Source organism: Suricata suricatta, chromosome 3 (genome assembly GCF_006229205.1).
Source record: "Suricata suricatta isolate VVHF042 chromosome 3, meerkat_22Aug2017_6uvM2_HiC, whole genome shotgun sequence".
Lineage (NCBI taxonomy): Eukaryota > Metazoa > Chordata > Mammalia > Carnivora > Herpestidae > Suricata > Suricata suricatta.
Genome location: NC_043702.1, coordinates 152,354,502 through 152,376,579, shown reverse-complemented (window position 1 = coordinate 152,376,579; position 22,078 = coordinate 152,354,502). Strand labels below are relative to the sequence as shown.

Genomic DNA, 22,078 nt, shown 5'->3' with positions numbered 1-22,078 from the left:
GAATTATCCCCAAGAATGAACAGTAGTTGCTATTTCAGAGATGTGGAAAATTTGGAGAAGAAATAGCATAAAATTGCTTTTGGACATACTTAACGTTGAGGAGTCTAAGAGGGTATGTCACAGAAACAGTTGAATATAAAAGATGTAACTAAAACCATAAAAACTGGCCTAAGATAATTTGTCGGCTCACAATTACAGGTTCTTTGTGGCATACAATGAAAGGAGGAAAAGTAGAGGCATTACACCTTTCTTACTTGCACCTTACTCCCCAGTAACCTTGAAAACAAACATTAAACAGATATAGTAAGTCATAAAGCAAATTCTGCCACATAAAACACTTAACCATCCCTGTTCTGTAAGATCAAAGAGGTTCCTGTTCTTTCTGTGCATAACAACACATTGAAAGAAAGGTTCATACCAAAAAAAAAAAAAAAAAGTGAAAAAACTAAGGGTTTTCAGCTAACAGGCTGGTGGAATCAGACAACGGAATCCTCTGCTAAATGAGAACAGTCTTGAAAGGGTCTCAAGACCCACATGACCACACCCTGCAAGGTTAGGCTTGGTTATTCTTGTAGTCCAATTATGCAAAATCAGATAGGACCAAACAATACTTGCTTGCCAACTATACATCTTGGAGAATATTTTTAATTTGTTCATTTGTAAGGATTCTGACACAGATCATAAGTTTGAACTGATGATAGCCTGGGAGTGGGTTCTTGACTAGTCCTTCACATGCTTATGATTATCTCATAATTGTTATAGGCAATATATCACACTATCCTAAAATATTTATGGGATGACAGGATATATAGCTAAAATATATAATGTACTCGTAGCAGAAAAGCATGAAATGAAATTAAAGAGCCAAGGTCTGATCAATGAGAAAATACATCATTCAATGAAATGTTATAGAAGTGGCTGAGGACATAAAATGAGAACCTGTGTATGTGTGTGCATGCATTTATGGAGCGTGTGTATATGTACCTCACATGTCCACACACATGCTCATAACCTCCATGTACATGTAAATGATTCTTCATGTAAATTGTTCTGACTTTAATATTTATTATTTGATAAATAATTATTTCATAGTGGGAAATATTAAATAATATTTAATATTGGAATACCGGAAATATTAAAGCCAGTACCTCACACTGGATGTCTGAGTTCTATTGTAACATCAGAGATGCTTTCTAAACCTATCTGTACTTCATTCCCAGTAACAGATTAATAGAAAAAGGTCAATAGTTCAAAGAATCATATTCCTTTACCTCCATTTTTAAGATTTAATTTTCAAAAATAAACAAAAAAAGCACAATATCTATTTGCTTTCCTCTTTATTTGCACTTCTTCTTAACCATTAGTTTACTTAAAATAAAAAGCTATCCTCAACAGGAAAGGCTTCATAATCAAGTCATAAACAGTTCAATATAACTTCCAATAGTTGCAAAGAAAAATTTTGCATTAAAAAGCCCAACTGGGAAAGTATGAGTTTAGTGCAAAATGGCTAAAGAATAACCTTTAGAGTAAGACAAATAAAGGCAGATGAGGCCAGTGAAGTAAACAGGGACAAATTATAAATCACTTTATAAATCATGGATTTTATATTATACTGAAGACACAAATGAAAAACTTGAGGCAAGAGAATGAATGATGTGATCAAATCGAGTAGTTGTTGAGCTCATTAATAAGTTTGCTGATACCCTGAGTGGTTACTCCCGCTCCAAACAGGAACTATATTTACACTAGACTCTTAGTCTCTCGACTGACAAAACCACCTTAAGTCACTACCCATGCAAATCATCTAAGTGAAATTAGAGTTGTGAACAGAGAAATAATGGATGTAAAAAAGCTACAAGACTCAGCCCTCAAGCATTTTCTAAGTTGTGATCTCTTGTCTCTCTGCATTTACTCGTTTTTGCTTGAACTTTTTTTTTAGCCGATTCAGTTCTTAACAATGAAGTACCTAGCCAATAAAAGACTAGCTTTACACACCATTAATTCCCATTACATATTTTAAAATATGTGTATATTTAGAGTTCATAAAAATAAAATACATATATATCTGAATTCTTCCAGGAAAAGTTTAACTTAGCAATACATTTCTTCACTTATCAAGATATTAGTAAAATCAAGATATTAGTAAAATGAACAGTATAGGGACCAAGTTGGTCACTTGTCATATGTATTACTTTGAGCTAAAGACAATGGAGACCTTACAGTCACAAGAGAAACTTTTGCCCCTCTTAACTATACAGAAAAATCTAAATTGGGCTCTTTCCCAAAATAAGGGTTTACCAGATATAAGTTTTATATGAATAACGTATCTCTGGCAAGGGAAACATTCATTTACCATATATTCACTCTTTTTTATTTTCCTGTGGATTGCATTCCTTCCCTTTGAAGTTTCCAGACCCCTACCCCTTCTCCTTATTTCACAATAACATATATACCTCATTTAACTTAATTGTCTTTGGAATGTCCATGTCTATGGATTCCCTGTCCCTGTACATACAGAGAGTTGGGGAGAGAGAGGGACGCAAAACTTAAGAGACTACTGAATGCTGAAAATGAACTGAAGGTTGAAGGGAAAGGGGGAGGGGGGAAAAGAGGTGGTGGTGATGGAGGAGGGCACTTGTGGGGAAGAGCACTGGGTGTTATATGAAAACAATTTGACAATAAACTATTTAAAAAAACAAATTAAATTTGATTTTCTCCTGCTAATCTATCTTATGCCAATGTGATTCTTACTTCAGCTATAGGGACTTAGAAGAAGACAGAACATTCTTGCCCTCAACAACACTTATTTATATATCCTTGCTCATGTAAAATATGAAATGGCACCAAATAATATCAGCTAATTTAAGCTGATTTACATTCATTTAACATATTCCCACAGGGATGTATTGCTAGTTGCTACCACATAACAAAACCAATCCCAAATATGAGGTCTCTAGTCAGCAGTTCCTGGAAATTAAATAAGGCAAAAATTAAGCTTTATCTTATTCTATCTGAAATAGTCCAAATTTAATCAGTCACTAAAAATAAAAAAGAACATGGAGTTTCCCATGTTATTTCACACTGTAAGGAATGGGAATTACTCTCAGAGCAAAAGTGACTCTCATTTTTATATAATAATTTATTCAAACTCAGCTTTAAAAATACTAACGTGTCATGAAAATGTTGCAATAATGAATATAGCATGTTTACTTTTATAATATTTAATCACTGCTTAAAATCAATTGGAACATTTCCTCTTTCAAAGAGATGGCTAAGTAAATATATACCCGCTTCATACTCTACACACCCTCAATTTCATACAGTATAATATTCAGATAGTTCTGTAATAAAGAAATATAACCATATGTGAGTAAGAATGCTCTTGAGAAGTATCTGACTGATTCTTTTGCCCATTAAATGAACATTTCCATTGATGGTGCATTTAACTGCTCATAAGATGAGGTCAACTACACCAGTTATCTACGTAGAAGGGTCGCCTGGGTAAATGATCATTATTTTTTTTTCCACTGGAAATTATAACTGCTTTCCTCATCAATGATATTTGTTCAAAGAACAGTTTTGGAAGGTCAAGACAAATGCTGAACTAAAAAAAATTTACTGGAAAACATGATTTGTGTGGACATTTACCTAATACACATTTTGCTCCCATGGCTTCAATTTAAAAAATCTTCTAAGAACACTACCATATCAAATTATTTATATTCAAGGAAATTAAACTGGGAATTAAAATTGCAAGTAGGGTACCACCATTCAAGGAAATCTTTGATTCTGTGCTTTTTATATCAGAAAAAAATAATAAGCAAAAAGATAGCATTTTTTAAATTCAACATATGCAATCAATATGCTATTTCCTTTATTTTTCACTCATCATGAGACCTATTCAACTGAAAATTTCATTTAACAGCATATCCCAATAGCACTTATCTTTAGTCTTAGCAATTGCAAATATAAAACACTAAGCCAATAAGCAAGAAACCATTGTTATTTTTGCATTTAAATTTTTTAAATAAGAAATAACATTTATTGTGCCTCTACACTTACTTATAATGTCTGTCATCCTGCCTATAGAAACAGAATCTTGAATTCTTCAGGAAGTGGAAGAAGAGGATATTGATTACATTGAGAAATTTGTGTGCTTTCTTCCTTCTCATAATGAGAGCTAAGTACAATTACACTTCTCCCTGGACCTCAACTGTGTTCAAGCTTACTATCAGATTTACACTCTACTCTTACTATGTCGATGTGGTTTCTTCTATTCTTATTATTATAGAGACACAATTTCATGTTTGCTTTTAAAACTACCTCAAGTCTTTTGTTGAAATTTATACAATATTTTTCTCTCTATATTTGACAAATTAATATTTTAAGGCTAAGAAACTATCCTTTAACTAAGGTCATACAGCAAGAAAGTGACACAGCCAAGATATCTTGTTACCTAAGGCCCCTCCAGAAACTTGTATATACACATATGTCCCTGTGAGAAAGCCTAGGAACAATTTTTTCACTAAACTCCAAATCTTTCCTCTAAACTATGGCAATAAAAAATATATTATATTTAAATAGCACTTTATAGTTTACAAAATACTTTCATATAAATTATCTCCATCTTTGTAGTTAGCACTGGGCCCTGTTTGAATTTACAATGATAAAATAGAAAGATTTTGTAAAACGCAAACAAACCAAAATATCCTGGGGAGAGAAGTTAGAGCATTTGGAGGATATTTAGCTTGAAAAATAGATGACTGGTGCTTCAATTGTCAACACAAAAGAATTATAAAACAGGGGATTAAAGTGGTTTTTCACCTTGCAGTAGACACACCAGAGGGGACAAACTCATATGAAATTCAAATGAGATACTTAGAACATCTTAAAATCAATTTGTTAGAAAACCAAGATCCTAAAAAGAAATACCAAAGACTTAATCGGAGAGATACGACTCAATGGGTAGGAACTACAAAGGAGTATTAAAGACCAAATAAACTGAATTATTAGGAATAATCAAAAATATTCTGCATAAGGTTCCTAAGTGGCCCAATTGGGTGAACATCTGACTATTGATTTCGGCTCAGGTCATGATCCCAGGGTCATGGGTCAGGCTCTGTGCTTAGCATGTAGCTGCCTGAGATTCTCTCTCTTCCTCCCCCTGTGCCCCTCCCTTATTCTCTCTCATTCTCCCTCTCTCTCTCTGCCCCTTTCCCCCACTTGTGTGCTCTCTCTCTCTCTCAAATAAATAAATAAATAAATAAAATTTTAAAAGAGAAATATTCTATATAACCTTTGCATAGCTTTGATGTTTGTTAACATAACCATGGAGTAGAAGACAAATCAGCTAAGGAATGAATCTAGAGAAAGGAGAGGACGCTAAAATGAGTCTCTCAACACTCTGAATCAAAATACTTTATAATACATTGGCAAGGACTATGGCCAAGAAAGAGACTAAATCATAACACAATGAAGTAGTCTGAAGCATTTACGAATAAGATACTGTGAGGAGAAGGGCAATGATACATGATCCCAAACACAAGGATTCTGAAAGTTAGTTGAAAGGCAAAAGTGTCTAAGCAATTTAAGGAGTTAGATAACAGAAGAGGAATTAATAAGAAGGGAAAAACAAGATGAAAAAATAAGAAGTTTTAAAAGAAAAAAAATAGAGAATCTGTGGTGTTTTAAAAGGATGTATGAATTCTGCATGGATTTGACTGCTTGCTGGTAAGAAAATGCTTTTATTATAATGAGAAAGTACTATGAAAGCTCTGACGTTGACTGCAGTTAAAAACAGGCAACCATCTGGGTTGGACGGTATAGGAAGGGCTATGTTTGGAGAAGTGAAAATAAAAAGAATCCTTGACTCTATTTTAGAGATATGGTTCTTTATTAAAATCTTCTGCTACAATTACATTCTTATCAAGTTTTCTCTGCATTTCTACTAGTTTTTACTTTTATGCTAACTGCCACCTTTTTTGGACACCGAGGTGAATGAAGATTCTATCCCTATAAGCTGTGCCATTTACCCTGATACAATACTCTGTCGGAGCTTCGTTTTGTTACCTGTCATATGACTATTCATATGCTGAGGTTGCCCACTCCCCCTACCCAGCCCCACACTCCTCCTGACCTCCAGGCTCCTACAGACAAGTGGCTATTTGACACCTCACTAAGGTTTCTAAAAGGCACCCCAGCTGTGACGGACTCTTTATTTCTTTTCCTCTTCACGTTTCCTTCCTGATTGTCTCATCCTCATACACAGCACTACCAGTCAGTTCTCAAAATGTAAATCTCAGAATCAGCCTTCATGTTTTCTTTCTCCCACACCTAACATCCAGTTTGTCATCGAAACTGTATCACTTGTTTTTTTAATTTACTACAGTAAGAACTTAACATGAGATCTACCTTCTGTACAAATGGATTAGCATACAGGAAGTGATATGAAGGTATCAATGGGAGAGGCATAATATGAACCCAGAATTATATAGTTCCAATTTATGATTTTTTACCATTTATACCAAAGAGCAAGCACATCTTAAAGCTTACTGAAGACAGTCACATTGTTGTAGAGAACTCGGTTGTCACTCAGTGTGACAACAGTTGTCATTAAGGTGGAAACTGAAGTCCATACTATGTGACAGAAAATAGGATAAATGGGTGAGGAACCACCTGAGTATAATGCACATGGTAAATGAAAAAGTTTAAGCACAACCTGAACTAGACTGAAGTATCTGTTTAATTGATTGTAAAGCTATTGCTTTTTTGTCAAGGTTCTCACGTCGTTCTTAAGAGCGAGCAGGTAACATGACTCTGGATACAGCTTGTCCTGACCCAGAGGAGAACCCACTCCCGAACTGCTTGAGAGCTCCAGGTAATTCTTGGCCTTAAAGTGCACCATTCACAGTAATGACCATGGAACTGGGCTTTTAGCACAGATAAGAATTCAAGTAAGATGTGACTCTGGGCACCTGGGAGGCTTATGGAGCCATTCATGATCACGCTCCCGATGCAGATATGTTAGGAGCTAAACAGATGTAGGAGACTCACTATCTAATCTCAGCACTACCTTCTTGAAGTGCCCTACATAATTTTGTTAATAAATGTCTGCTTCATAAAAACAGCAATATTCGAAACCAGAAAAATATGATAGGCACTGAAAAATTATATTAGAAAAGAATTCATTTCAAATACTAAAAAATTCTAAATGAATTAAATATAGTTAGTTTAAAAGCTTCAATGCTAGCTTAAAGGCTTTGGGATTTTTTTTTGTTAGAAAAATAGTTTATTTCTCTAAACATTTCATAAAGAATGCTGGATTTGAGAGTCTACCAGACTTCTGCTTCCCACAAAACATTCTAAAGTGTTATCTTTTACACAGACCCATACAAAATAATTTCAGTGTTATGCAATTCTGAAACAAAACCTGAACATTTAATTAGGACTTAAAAAGGGTCATGTTACCCTTTTTAAAATGACTGAAAAATCATAATTGATTTGCTTAATTAATTAGACCCTATATAATAACAAAGGGACCTTAATTACAAATCACTTGTAATTAGTCCTCCTTAAAATTTGTCTTTTAAGGGGCTCCTGGGTGGAGTTAGCTAGTTAGTTAGTTGAGCAACTGACACTAGGTTTCAGCTAAGGTCAAGATCTCAGGGTTCATAAATTAGATGGCCCGTGAGTTTGAGTCCCACATCAGGCTCTACTGACTAAGTGGAGCCTACTTGAGATTCCCTCTCCCTCTCTCTCTCTGCCCTTCCCCTGTTCGTTTTCTCTCTCTTTTTTTCCATCTCTCCATCTCTCCCTCCCTCAAAAAAATAAACATTTTTAAAAACTTTATTTAAAATTTGCCTTTTAAAATGTTAACCATACATCTGGTTATATAGTAGTCCCCTCTCATCTGTGGTTTTGCTCTCTGAAGTTTCAGCTTCCTGCAGTGGGGACAGAGGATCCTTCTCCTGTCGTGACATCAGGTCAACAGTAGCCTAATATTACGTCACAATGCCTATGCCATTCGTCCTACTTCATTTCATCACATAGACATTTCATCATCTCACATCATAACAAGAAGAAGGTGAGTACAGTACGATAAGATATTTTGAGAGAGACCACATTCACAAACTTCTACTGCAACATATTGTTATAATTTTTCTTTTCATTATTAGTTGTTAATCTTTACAGTGCCAAATTTATAAACTAAACTCACAAGTATGTATATGTAGGAAAAATATATATCCTATATACATAGGGTTCAGTACTGCCCACAGTTCTAGGCATCCCCTGGGGATCTTGGACTGAATCTCCTGTGTATTAGCAGGGGACTACTGTACAAGATTTCATGCTTTGGCAAAGTTTATATGGAAAACATTAATTTGAATGAAAAGAAATACTGAGACTGTTAACTTTGTCACCACCTGGTAAATGTCAATTTGTACAATAAAATGTTTTCAGAGAAAAAAAAGTCACATGGCAGAAATAAATAACCTTAAATATCTGTGCACTCCCTAGGAATACTATTACTGTGCACAGTTACTGGAAAAATTTAATTAGCAATGGAATTCTGTGCTAAAAGCATCTAACACTTTGATTTCATGCTTGTAGTTCAGACATTAGTATTCAAATCAGCCCACAACTTGCACTTTGGTATTTATTGAATGAATGCCAATTAAATTGTTCCAAATAATCATTTTCATTTCCTGCTGGGTATCAGCCTAACACTTAATATTCCCATGGAATTTAAGGTAACTGAGATGTTGGGATTTTTACATTTTCTAGGGAGAAATTTTGTTTTTAAGGTAATAATAAACCTAGTTTTTCTATTGTTTCAAGAAAGTTCTCACTTTCCGGGCATTGTATTTGTGTCTATGCAAAAAAAAAAAAAAAAAAAAGTTACTGAATCCTGTCATAAATCTGAGAACAGCATATACTGCAATTTAGTTATTGATAAAAAGTGACCATACCTCACCCTATACCCTAATGCCCACACTTGCACTTTGTTGTTTCAAAATAAGTGAATGATGAACACTTTTTGGAAGAACATCAGGATTTATGTCAGATGGGAGAAGCAGAAGTGAGATTGAACCCCCCAGAAAAATCAAAGAAAGAAATAAAAGAGGAAACAAAAATCCTGAAAGACGGTGGAAAGAAAAGGTCATGAAGGCACATGTGATGCAAAACTCTCTAGTGTTTAATCCATTTGTTCCTGAGCTCAGTGTAGGAGGTGGTAGTTTCAGTGATTTTATTAAATTATTTTGCTCTCATAAATTTTAAAATTGAAGCAAGAAAAATTCTCAAGACGTAAATTCAGAAATTATACGGAGACAAGATTAACAGCCAAAATTTGATTTATCTGAAGTTCTTACCTATGAGTACACAATTTTTAAAAATTATTTCAAAGTGTATTTCTTTTTAATTAAATTTGTAGAAGTTTTACTACCCAGTTATATCTCCTTGGCAGAAATAACATTCCTAGAATGTCTTCATGGATTACACTTGTTAGATTTTAAAGATTCCCTCCGTGACCTCACAGCAAAGTTAACTGTGAAAAGAAGGTATTTAAAGAATATTCTCAAAATATATGGCTTGAACATACTTAGCTTACAACACATTTAAGTACCTCCTCTTGATAAGATATTGTTTTGGAATTTTGACCCCTGAATGTTACTATCAACAGTAAACATTTGTTAAGCATCTTGTATTTTCCAACCAGAAGAGATGCTGGGCATAAAATGATAAGAAAGGAAAATTGACTCTGTTTTTATATATCATGATAATCTACCAAGAAATACTGCCAATTAAAGAAGAATTCTACATTTATAGTTTTATTCCAACTCTGAAAAGCACAAAGTTTAGGAATCTCCCATTATTTAGATAGCCTTCAAGAAAAGTTCAAGGCAGGGCTTTAATTTAAAAGTTGAGACTCAAAGAATAAGTAGATCATATTGAATGTGATCTTTACATTTGGCGTTTTGTGCTAAATTTTGTTGTCTCTTTCTACATTCCTTAATTTTTGTGACAGTTTTGTTTTCAAAACGGATATATGTTCATTATGGATACTGACACTATAACAGAAAGTATAAGAAAGGCAGTTGAAGACATGATACATAATTCTATATCTGTATTTAATCACTTAAATACATTCCCATCTCTACACATACATAGAAATACAGGCAGGTAGATGGATGAACAGGTAAATGGAAGTAATTTAAACAGATTATAATCATGTATATGTTGTAATTTTATCTAAATGTATTGTATTTATGTTTAAGTTAAAAAAGAAAAACAAAGATTAGAAACTTGATGAATTTGAGGCAACTATTCACACAAAAGAGACAGCAATAGCTAAGATATTCCTCTGTCCTTAATCGAAAATATCTTTAAAAATTGTTTGTCAGCTTTTTAAAATTTTTTCATATTTATTTTTGAGAAAGAGAGACAATGCGTGAGTCGGGGAGGGGCAGAGAGAGGGAGACAGAATCCAAAGCAGGCTCCAGGGTCTGAGCTGTCAGCACAGAGCCTGAGATGGGGCTCAAACTCTCGGACTGCAAGATCATGGCCTGGGCATAAGTCAGATGCTCAACCAACTGAACCAGTCAGGTACCCCAAGAGTTTGTCATCTTAATGTCTTACTGAACTATAATTCTACTTCAAATAGTGATTTAAAAATTCCCACTAGGGGCGCCTGGGTGGCTCAGTCGGTTAAGCGTCCGGCTTTGGCTCAGGTCATGATCTCGTGGTTCATGGGTTCGAGACCCATGTCAGGCTCTGTGCTGACAGCTAGCTCAGAACATGGAGTCTGTCTGCATTCTTCGTCTCCCTCCCTCTCTGACCCTCCCCTGCTCATGCTGTCTCTCTCTCTCTCTTTCTCAAAAATAAACATTAAAAAAATAAAGTGAAAAATAAAAATTCACAGTAATAGAAATGGGAAGATTAACATAACTTTCTTTGGGTTATTTTAGTTTATTATTTTTATTACTGACTTCTAGAATATCATACAAATAATACCACAGTGGTTAAATATGTGGACTCTGGCACCAGTTTGCCTAGGTCCAGATCTGAGCTCTGTTTCTTACTAGTCATGGACCAAAGATAATCTAAGGCTTGTCATTTTGTTTGACCTTTCTGTGCCTCTGTTTCTTACATGTAACAGGAGAATGACTGTGGCATGGCCACTTTGGCTTTCTCTCACTCCTTCACCCCCGCTGCTAACTGAAAACGTCTCCTGGCCAGGTACCTATGCCATAAAAACCATGTCCCTACCTCTGCCCCGCCCCAGTGTGAAATGGGGTTTCCCAGAGAAACACCCAAGATGTTGCTATTGCATCTTCCACAAATTCTCATAAGCTTTATTTTCTTCCTTTTCTTTTATCCCTTTTTGTCTTATTTCTGTAGCACCTACTTAACAATGTGTAGGTAGCAAACCTTCTAAGTTCTTGTATGTCTGAAAATAACTATACGTTACCCTCATAACTCAATGATGGGTTAAGTCCTAATTCCCTACTATCTGGCTGCCCACTTATGCAAAAGACAAAAGTTTTCTATATGTTCTAGTGTAATACAAATCTGGGGACTGTTGGTCTGATATTCAGACAAGTGCACTTTCTGTCATTCAATTGTAATAAAGCAAAATGAATCTGACCAAACAAAACTAGTAACCAAATGATGGTGATAACACCATTAGAACACAGTCTAATACTTTCTCCAAACTTCAGTACTTATTTTCTAACTGTCCACTTCCCACACAGCTATTTACCTTAGAATTAAATCAGTAAACAATTCAAGAACTTCAGCATTGAGCATTAAAATAAGTATTAACCAAAAATTCACAAGAAAATCCCGAATATATTTTTAATTTAAATTCTAGTCAGTTAACATTTATGGTAAAATTGGTTTCAGATGTAGAATTTAGTGATCCTTCATCACTTACATATAATTTCAGAGCTAAATTTAATAAGTATGTTAATAATTTTAACTAGGTCACATTTTTAAACAATAAATGGATTTATTTTCTCTTGAAGTAAGACTGCGGAGGTATACTGAATTGTTTCATTGGACTAAAACATGAAACATCTATTAAAATTATATAGTTCTTTATGCTATAGTTCTATGAAATAATATGAAAATATCCAAACATACATATTCAAATAAAAAAACTGGTTTGAAACAAAGTAGGTGCAAAATAAGTCAACTAGTGTAAAATTAGAAACACCAAATGCATTATAAATTAGAGTTCTTATTATTGGTTAGAATATGTTGATAATTAAGCTAAAGTCATGCGCTTAATTCCCGATGTACCAGTTTCCTCTGCTTTGTTACAGAGACACAGGCTGAATCACAATCCCCAGCTGTCTTGGAAGTGTGTGTTATTGATCAAGAGGGGTACACAGCAGACATGGGGAAAGATTAGTCCAATTCCATTACAATGACAGGAAAAACAATTCTGAGCACATTCCCTACAGACAGTGGGTCAGCTGCTTAATTTTATTTCGGTTTGGCATGTGTCTCTTGCAGACAGATGCTTAATGATAGTTCTTTGTAATGTTAATAATTATGAAGAGAAGATACATTTTAAAACTATATAGCAGCTTCCCCAAACAGGTAATTTTAAAGATTGTGAGATTTATGAACAACACGCCAGTTCATCAAATATTAGTTCCTGAATCTCTGGGGGCTTAAATTGTATGTATTAAAAATTCTGATTTGGAAAAGCACTTAGAGTCTTGCTTTATGACATAATGTAACAGCAATTGATTAAGACTAATATCACCAAAATGTAAAAAAATTATCTATATAAATATATAGATAATATATATGTGTGTGTACACACACATACTCATATTTATAAAGAATAAAGTATTAAATGTATGCAGAAAAAGGGAGATACTACCATTACTTTTAACTTCGTGAAACTAACTAGAGGAAACAAGTATTAGAAATATGTAGAAAGTACAGAGAATCTGAACACATTACCATGGAGAAAAATGTTCTCTCACATTTCCTAGTAAATATATTTTTAGGAATCACGTTAAGTTTTATATTATTATTAATAAGTTACTATTCTTATATGTTTTAGAGCAAATTAGTTTTTGTGCATTCACATAATTTAATCATCACATATAAAGAGGACATTTGAAGTAGAAAAAAATGAAATTTTTGGAGTATTCACACCAAATGTCATACCCTCTGATAGACATTACTTAAAACACCTTATTTGTCCTCATTTTTAAAAAGCACTACAAAAATCTTATAGGTGATAAATGTTACCCTCATTTAATAATGTGGCAAATACAGCTGGGTAAACTAGTAATTTGCCCACGGGCTCCAAAGTAGCCTAGTTTTAAACAAATGATGCTCAAATGGACTTTAATGACTTATCAGGACCAGAGATGCCTCATTGTTCCATTGTATCCAGTTTTCACTTTTCCATGATAGCACAATATTCAGCTGATATACTATTTCCCACCTAGACCAGATTTCTGTAGACACCCTTTCAGCTATGTATGAATATATGACCAAATTCTTGCCTAAACTATGCATGCAATTTCTGAGTTGTACCTTATCTTCCTCCTTCCTACAGGCTGGAGCTAGAATATAGGCAAGACTACAGTCGTCATCTTGAGCCATTAGATTGAAACCATGTTTGGGGAATGGTAGAAAACAAGTTATGAGAAAATTTAGTCTCCAGCAGTATTAAGGTAAGGTGGCCATCTTAGAAAAACAACTTAAACATTTCTCTTTTTTTTTAACTGGGAGGGAGGGCCAGAGGGAATGAGAGAGAGAGAGAGAGAGAGAGAGAGAGAGAGAATCTTAAACAGACTCCATGCAGACATAGGGCTTGATTTCACAACTGTGAGATCATGACCTGAGCCAAAATCAAGAGCCAGATACTTAACCAACTGAGCCACTCAGGCACAGGGATGGACTACTTAAACATTTCTATTTGTTTAAGTTGCTGAATCTTTATGTATTTTTATATTTTATAGTGTGTGTGGTATAACTTTGTTAAAACAGCTTATGTGTTATAACTAATATAACCATGTTTACATTTTTCTTGTAGATAACTGCATTTATGATGGTGAATTCCTACAAGGTATATTCTACCTTAGTATGATGGTCAGACTTATGATGACATTTTGCTTGTACTGCTGGAGGAGGTTACACAAAGAAATCAAATTTCAGTTTCTACATTCTAGATATTATAATTTAGAAACATGTTAATATAAATGTATGAATGTGCACATGAGTAAAAACAATGACATTGAACATTGATAATATACATGTGATTAAAAATAATAATACATCGGAACAATAACAAAGGCAACTCTAACAGCAAATATAATAAAAAGTGAAACAAATAACCTAAATGATAAATAAACTGCATAATGGCAATTTCATACACATCATGAAAACCCTCTATCTGGCACTGCTGATTTCCTTGGCAAAAGAAAGCGGCCAGGTGCTTCTTTTGAAAATAAAAATGACTCAAGAAATAGACATATAGGAAGAAAGTAAGAGCAAATAGAACGCCCACAATACCTGATACTGTGGTAAGGATGCTTCCAAAACAAAAGTACTGAACTAAATGTTGTCATGTAAAAAGAATTTGTCCTTATTTTAGCATGAATATTTCAATTACTTCTTTATTAACTTTTAAAGACACTAATAGTATTTTAAAAACCCTTTTACTTTCTGTAATTTCCCAACATTTGAAATATTAGCATGTATATAAATTTTTAAAAAGTTAATTTGTAGTATTTTTCTTTAAGTAAAACAAACAAAATGTCCTAAACGATATAATGTAATTATATTAAAATTAAGAAGTTTTAGTGACTTTAGAAGGGAAATCATTATTCTTAATATTTCATATTTATGCAGTTAGGTGTTTACCAGGTGAACACAAAAAACAATTTGTGATCAGGAAAAAAGATGTAAATGATAAGATAGCTCTATGTCAATTTTAGAGAGATATTTTATATTTATACAAATTAAGTATCTTAAAATATGTTTATTTTGTAAGGACACAGGTCTGAACCAAATTGACTCTATGACAGGTTTCAATTTCCCCTCTGACCTTGGAGGCCTAGGTGTCGGTTTCTCAGAATCATTAGACAATAGAAGGGCACACGTTGCCCAAGGCAGGAGGGACCACCCTTGTAACACCCAATCAGGAAAGGCCAGCTAACACCCTTAACATTTCTAAGGGCAGGCCTAAAGATGGAGGCTATAGATAATCACCTATTGCTAGTCACACCCTATGTGAGGGTCCTGGGTCCACTCTGTAATTAGTCAATACTCTAAATGTTGTGATTGGCTCCCACCAAAAGTAACAATGTATGGTTATAGTTACTGCCAATATTAAACGGCGATAGTGATGGGATCACTAACCCATAAAAGCCCTACCCCTCCTTTGTTCAGGGCTCTCCGCATGGATCCACTGCGTTGGTGAAGTCTGTGAGCCTGAGCATATAAGCCCATAATAGTAAAGCCCTTTGCTTTTTGCATGCCTGACTCGGTCTCCCTGGTGGTCTCTGGTTTGGGGAGATGATATTAAAAATCTGGGCATAACAATTTCCTAAGCTATCAAGTATGCAATAAAACATTTTAAATCCAGATAATAGAGATATTCGCTGCACACTACTGATAGAAAGTATTGCTACACCTTATAGACCTCAGCCTATGCTTACATATGTGCACGAACAGCTCCATTTATATCTAGTGCAGTTGTACTAGTGCATGAGGGCATTCTTCTTATTTCATACTTCCTTATTATTCCTTATAAAGCCTTTTCTCTTTCTGAATAGGTCAAATCCAGGACAGAGCTCAATTTTATATAATCTCTGAGAATCCTATAAAACGATATACTATCTACCTCATTTTTTTGATTTTCACATTTTTTTCCCTCCACTTAGGGATCTCCATAGGTGCGGTGCACCATTTCCCACTGGATTACTTCTTAATCATCAAAGTGAGACTTTCCAGAAAAAGAAATAACTGTTTTCTATAATAAAGCAAAGAACCAGGTGGTGCGTTGCCCTGGCAGGAGATCTCCCTTGCTTTCTGCCTGACTGCGCACTCACACATCACGGAGGGAAGGCGCGGGCAGAGACAGTGATGGGCAATGACAGTTTTCTCGACACTGTTTCTGCTTTGGAGATTGTAGAAAGATAAGGGCACCTCCATGTCAGCAGTTTGAAAGAAAATTCCTTGTTTGACAACTATGGCATGCAGTGCAAATTCTTGTGATTTGGTTGTTTACAGCATTTGGGAAAATGTCACAGTTGTAGTAAATATCAATACCAACAAATGATAGATGTGCTTTCTTGTTTTTTTCTGTAAGACTGAAAGAGAGATTTCATTTTTATTTCTGTAGGTGATCCTTTACATTTATGGTGAATATCTGTTTATTTTAGTCAACACCTTTAAAACAAAATATAATATTTAAAAACTATAATTAAATGAAACAATAAAAACAATGATATGTACAATCTTACCAGGTGAAGATAAGGCATAGTAAAGTAGATATTAAAATCAAAACTTGATTAAACATTGCAGACTGTGTACGCTGAATGGCTCTGTGCAGATCATTCTAAAATAAAACCCAAAAAAAGCATATTTTAATTTTGAAAATACTAAATATCCATGAGTTTCACTACATTTATTACTATGTATTATATTTAAACTATCTTGTGCACACTTGATATATATACTTTAAATGGGTATAGCTGTACACTTTCATTTTTGCCTAAGTCTAAATATACCTTACCTTAGCATTCATATGACAAAGATAATACTTTGGGAGACCATCAAAACACCAAATTTCAGTTACTCATTTTACCAACATCTATAGAGATGTTGTACTGACTCCCCAAGCCCTCCATGATAACCACAATCTCCTATGGAAAATTCTAACGTTAAAAGTTCAGAAAACAATATACTCAGTTTAGGTGAAAGTAATAAGTAGGTCAAGCCACAATTACATCTCACTTTCTGAATCACGAAAAATGACATGAAATATGCCAGGCAAGCTATCAAAAAAATCAAAGGCTAAATAGCCAATGAACAATTTTTTAGTTTAATTTCATTAATATCAAGGTAAACTCAAGATATACATTTTAACCTTTCCAATCAAAAGACATGAAAAAATACATGCCCAGTGTTGTTTAAGATGCAAAATATGAGCACTCACATATGATATTGCCTATGTAGTTTGTTATAAAATGTCTTGAAGGTGATTTACTAACATAGGTCACAGTCCTGTCCTTTTTATTTCATGCATTCATTCATCAATTTAATGAGCATTTACTCAGTCACATAATTTCTAAAAATTGGTCATATGAAAATAATCAGAGATAAAAATCAGTATCTATGTATGTTCACCTTTATTACAAAATTATAATACTTATATGAAATGACAAATGTTCATTACTATCAAAATAACTAAAATACGAGATACAAAATGATTAGTTGATCAAAACTATATAATAGATGTGGATGCAACCATTACAAATGGTTTGATATGGGGCGGATGGGTGGCTCAGTCAGTGTGGCGTCCAACGTCAGCTCAGGTCATGATCTTGTGGTCTGTGAGTTCCAGCCCTACCTCAGGCTCTGTGCTGACAACTCATTAGCCTGAAGCCTGCCTCAGATTCTGTGTCTCTGTCTCTCTCTGACAATCCCCCCAAGTCTCTCTCTCAAAACAAAACATTAAAAAAATATTTTTAATGATTTGAAAAAATATTTAATGATATAGGAAATTGAGCACTGTAAAAATAAAATTCAAAGGGTGCATTGGTTGCTCAGTTAAGCTACCAACTTGGGCTCAGGTCATGATCTCACAGCTCATGAGTTGGAGCCCTTCATCAGGCTCTGTGCTGACAGCTTAGAGCAGGGAGCCTGCTTTGTATTCTGTGTCTCCTCTCTCTGCACCTCTCCCATTCATGCTCTGTTTCACCCTCAGAAATAAACATTAAAAATTGTTTTTAATTCAAATCCTAAAATTGAATATACAATTTCATATATGATAGGTGTGCATATTTTTTCATAGAAAACATTAGAAGGATATAAGGTCTAATAGATCTATGTTTTCATAATTTACTATACGTTTCATCTCATCTCAAAAATTTTAAAACAAATTTTAACCATCTTAAAGTCAATATTGCTTGAAATAAATCAATTCACCAATATAAAAATCTCAACAAGCCATTATTTTATCTTCTTCTACCACATATTTAACCAAAACTGTTATGAAAACAAACAAAAAAAAATAAGTTGGTTACAATTTTACCTCTTATCCCTTACTTTCTTTTTGACAGAAGGGTTAATGAGCAGAAAAAATAAAAATTTAGCAACCAGTGAAAAGAGAATCAAAATACAGAAATACAGTGGAAAATTAATCCTAAATTAGTATCACAAAGCACTACTTTTGCTCTCAATGATTGACTAATGATTCCTCCTTTGGTTAGGTTATTTTTTTCCACCAATTAATAACACAAATTAGTATGATGAGATTTATTTTTCCATGGTGTATTTTTTTCATTAGCAATTTAGGCAAAATATATTTAGTGAAAAAGTATTTTTTGGGGAGTTTTTTTGGGGGGGCAGTTAAGACAGCCCAATGTTTATTCAAACCGCTCCCCAGGCCACATTCCCCTTTTGTCTGGTGTTGTATTTTCATGAGACTCCAGTGATTACTCAATGTTTGGAAACATTCATTTGGTTGAGAATACTCAAATGTTATTCCTAATATTCCTGTGGCTAAAACTTCATGTTCGTTTCTTTTTAAAAACATTTAAAATAAAACAAGCTTGATTCAGAACAAATTTATTTTTAATGTAGTAAAATTAACAATATTGAACCCTTACTAGGTTTATGCCAGATACAATATTTTACATGTATACACACATACATGTTTATACGTATATGTGATTTTATTTAATTCTTATGCAAGTCTATATAATGTAAGTGATTTTGTTCTCTTTTGAAGATGAAGAAAGTTAAATCATTTGCTTATCATATCAGGGTGCTTGGCACATGGTAGACTTAAATTAGCATTTACAGAATTAGTGACTAAAGACAAAATGTCTCCTGGCTCACTTATAAGTATTGAAGCCAACAGCAAACATATTTTGTTCATAGTTTTAAATCAGTCCTTCCAAACAGGGTCAGCCTTCAGCAAAATCCAACTGTGGCACAGCTGAGTTCTGCTTCTCTTACTTCACCTTCTCTTTCTCCCTCCTAATATCCCACTCACAACCCATCCCAAGAGAAGCTAAAAGGATGACTTTAAACATGGGTTTCCAGCTTCAGTACATAACCTTACAAAATCTCACATATTTTTATGGAATGTGAGACAGCCTACAGTTAAGAGCAGTGCGACATCTGGGGTTCCTGGGTGACTCAGACAGTTAAGCGTCTGACTCTTGTTGTCTCCTCGATCATGATCTCATGGTTCATGAGATTGAGTTTCATGTTAGGCTCTGTGCTAACAGGACAAAGCCTGCTTGGGATTCTCTCTCTCTCTCTCTCTCTCTCTCTCTCTCTCTCTCTCTCAAAAAAAAAGAAAGAAAGAAAGAAAGAAAAAGAAACATTTAAAAGAGTGGTTTGGCATCATCTCCTAAACCCTTAAAACAAGGACTCTCAGATTGCCTGGGAAGGTAATCCTTCTTCAGAAGATTAGCTAATTTGTTGTTCAAACAGCAAGTAGCTTTGGTTTGGTGATATTTAGAAAATCTCAATGATTTTTGTTTATTCATAGGGCCTTACAAAGGTAGTGACTTGGTAATATGGGCATTCAAAAAGTTGTCATTCTGAATTAAGATACAAGCAGACTTATGATCTATTAGCTTCAATGTTAATACAACATATCACTTTATTTATTTGACAATATTTTACCAAAACTTTTTCATGTTTATAAACATTTAAATGGAACTATTTGCTAAATATAAATAAGCTATTTACTAAATATAAATCAATTTAATTATACATATAATTATTTAATTATTTTTACTTAATTTAAAAATAAAACATTTAGAAATTTAGTTATACCTGAATAAATCACAATAGTATGAGTTTCTATTATAGGGAGGAAGAATGAGGTTGTACAAGATTAAGACCTCAAATCATCATCCCTCTCAGTTTAGCCTGAGCATCGAAAGGATGTAAGAAACAATGGAGGGTTGAAAACAGTTCTGTATTTGCCCTTCAGTGTCATACTTACAATCATATTTTCCAAGGCATGTTTGGCAAGCCAACAGTTCAGAAAGACCGGGACAAATAGATTCCTTAAGGAGGGCCAGAAGATCTGAAAAACAAACCAGAGCTAAACTTTTATCTCAAAGCAAAAATCATAGCCAGCAGATTGAAAAGAAATGGAAAACAGGAAAAACGTGATTAAAGGCCACATAATGTTTATTATTTTTTAATTTTTTTAATATAGTTTATTGCCAAGTTGGTTTCCGTAGAACACTCAGTGCTCATCCCAGCAAGTGCCCTCCTCCATGGCCATCACCCATTCTCCCCTCCCCCTCACCCACCATCAACTCTCAGCTTGTTCTCAGTATTTAAGAGTCTCTTGTGGTTTCCCTCCCTCCCTCTCCTTAACTATTTTTTCCCCTATCCCTCCCCTATGGTCTTCTGTTAAGTTTTTCCTGTTCCACATATGAGTGAAAACATATGGTATCTGTCTTTCTCTGCCTGACTTATTTCACTTAGCAGGTCAATTTTTTAAAACACGACAAATACTTTAAACTCATTAATGAAATGCGAGGAGAAGATATGATCTTTTCATTTATGATGTAAATTTTACTAGGGAAAAATTCTTTGGGAATTATTGTTGAAGCAGAACGGAAATAAGCTCCCACTGAATGTCAGCTACAACTATGGCAATTCTATCATCAAATCTTTCAGTGTGACAGTTTATAACAGACATCACCTCTCTCTTCTCCACAACTTGAGGGGGAAAGTAGGAATAAGGAGAGAAGGTTTTCCCCTTGTACAACATTACCACTCATTCTCTTCAGATTTAAACATTTTAAGTGACACTGGGAACCATATTCAATTGGATTATACTTAGCCTATCATTTAATCTAACTCCAGTTGTTCCTCTAGATAAATAACTAAAAGTAAGAAGTAAGCAAAGGCATTAGGTAATATTTGCTTATTTTCATAATTTTCCAAATACAACTCAAATAAAGTGTTGGAAAGCATATTCCCAACAAACATCACCATAACTGTCTGAAATGGAGATGAAAGCATAACTTTGCAATGGGAAAATGCTGGTTACATGTTTATGGGACAGCAATTGAGCAGGATCATCATAGAATTGGTACTTCACAGTATTTTGATAAAGAAGCAAAAATTGCTAACTGTCTGGCTATTGGCAACTCTCTCATTATTGAGAGAATTGACCTTAGTAAAGAATTTGTTTAAGCTAGAAATGAATATATTCTCAGTATGAGAAACTGTTACAAATACTTGGTGTCTATTATGTAGTTGACGATGTTACATGAGTTTCAGGAGTGCGGCTTTAGTGACCTGACAAGTTTATGCATTAAGCCATGTTTACCTTTATGTACAGCTACCATCAGTCCTGTTATATCACTACTGCAATATAACTGATATAATTTTCTATGCTGTGTCTTTTATTCCCAGGACTTCTTCATCCCATAACCAGAAGCCTGTACCCTGCTCCCCTTGGCCCGGTTTGCCCAGCCCCTGCCCTGGACCCCTCTGGCAACCATCATTCTCTATACTTATAGGTCTCATTGTGCTGTTTGTTCGTTTCTTTTTTTAAGTCCACAGTACACACAAGAAGTGGAGTGATTAATTTCTACTTTGTCTAGATAATATCGACACCTGTTTAAATGGCACATCTAGAATATATATCTAAAAAGTGTTTTATTTTGCTATTGCGCTAAATCTTATTACTTTTTATTTAATTTCACAATCCAGTTATCCAACTGATTTTGTATTTATTTTTTTAAATATTTTATTGTCAAATTGTTTTCCATACAACACCCAGTGCTCTTCCCCTCAAGTGCCCTCCACCATCACCACCACCTCTCTTCCCCCC

General features: G+C 34.3%; 1 protein-coding gene and 1 long non-coding RNA gene across 4 annotated transcripts in view; one reads left to right on the top strand and one right to left on the bottom strand.

Annotated features, from left to right (window-relative positions):
- KCNT2 (potassium sodium-activated channel subfamily T member 2) overlaps positions 1-22,078 on the bottom strand; it is a 340,818-nt gene that overhangs the window by 202,814 nt on the left and 115,926 nt on the right. For all 3 annotated transcript variants that reach the window (XM_029933172.1, XM_029933173.1, XM_029933174.1), the window contains exons 7-8: positions 20,225-20,308; positions 16,500-16,594 (exon numbers count right to left, since the gene is read on the bottom strand). In XM_029933172.1, the coding sequence (XP_029789032.1) occupies positions 16,500-16,594; positions 20,225-20,308 (179 nt within the window). The remainder of the gene's footprint in view (positions 1-16,499; positions 16,595-20,224; positions 20,309-22,078) is intronic.
- LOC115286795 lies at positions 11,158-16,312 on the top strand. Its single transcript, XR_003906269.1, has 4 exons — positions 11,158-11,238; positions 13,586-13,703; positions 14,066-14,098; positions 15,918-16,312. It is a non-coding gene; the product is annotated as an uncharacterized LOC115286795 (long non-coding RNA).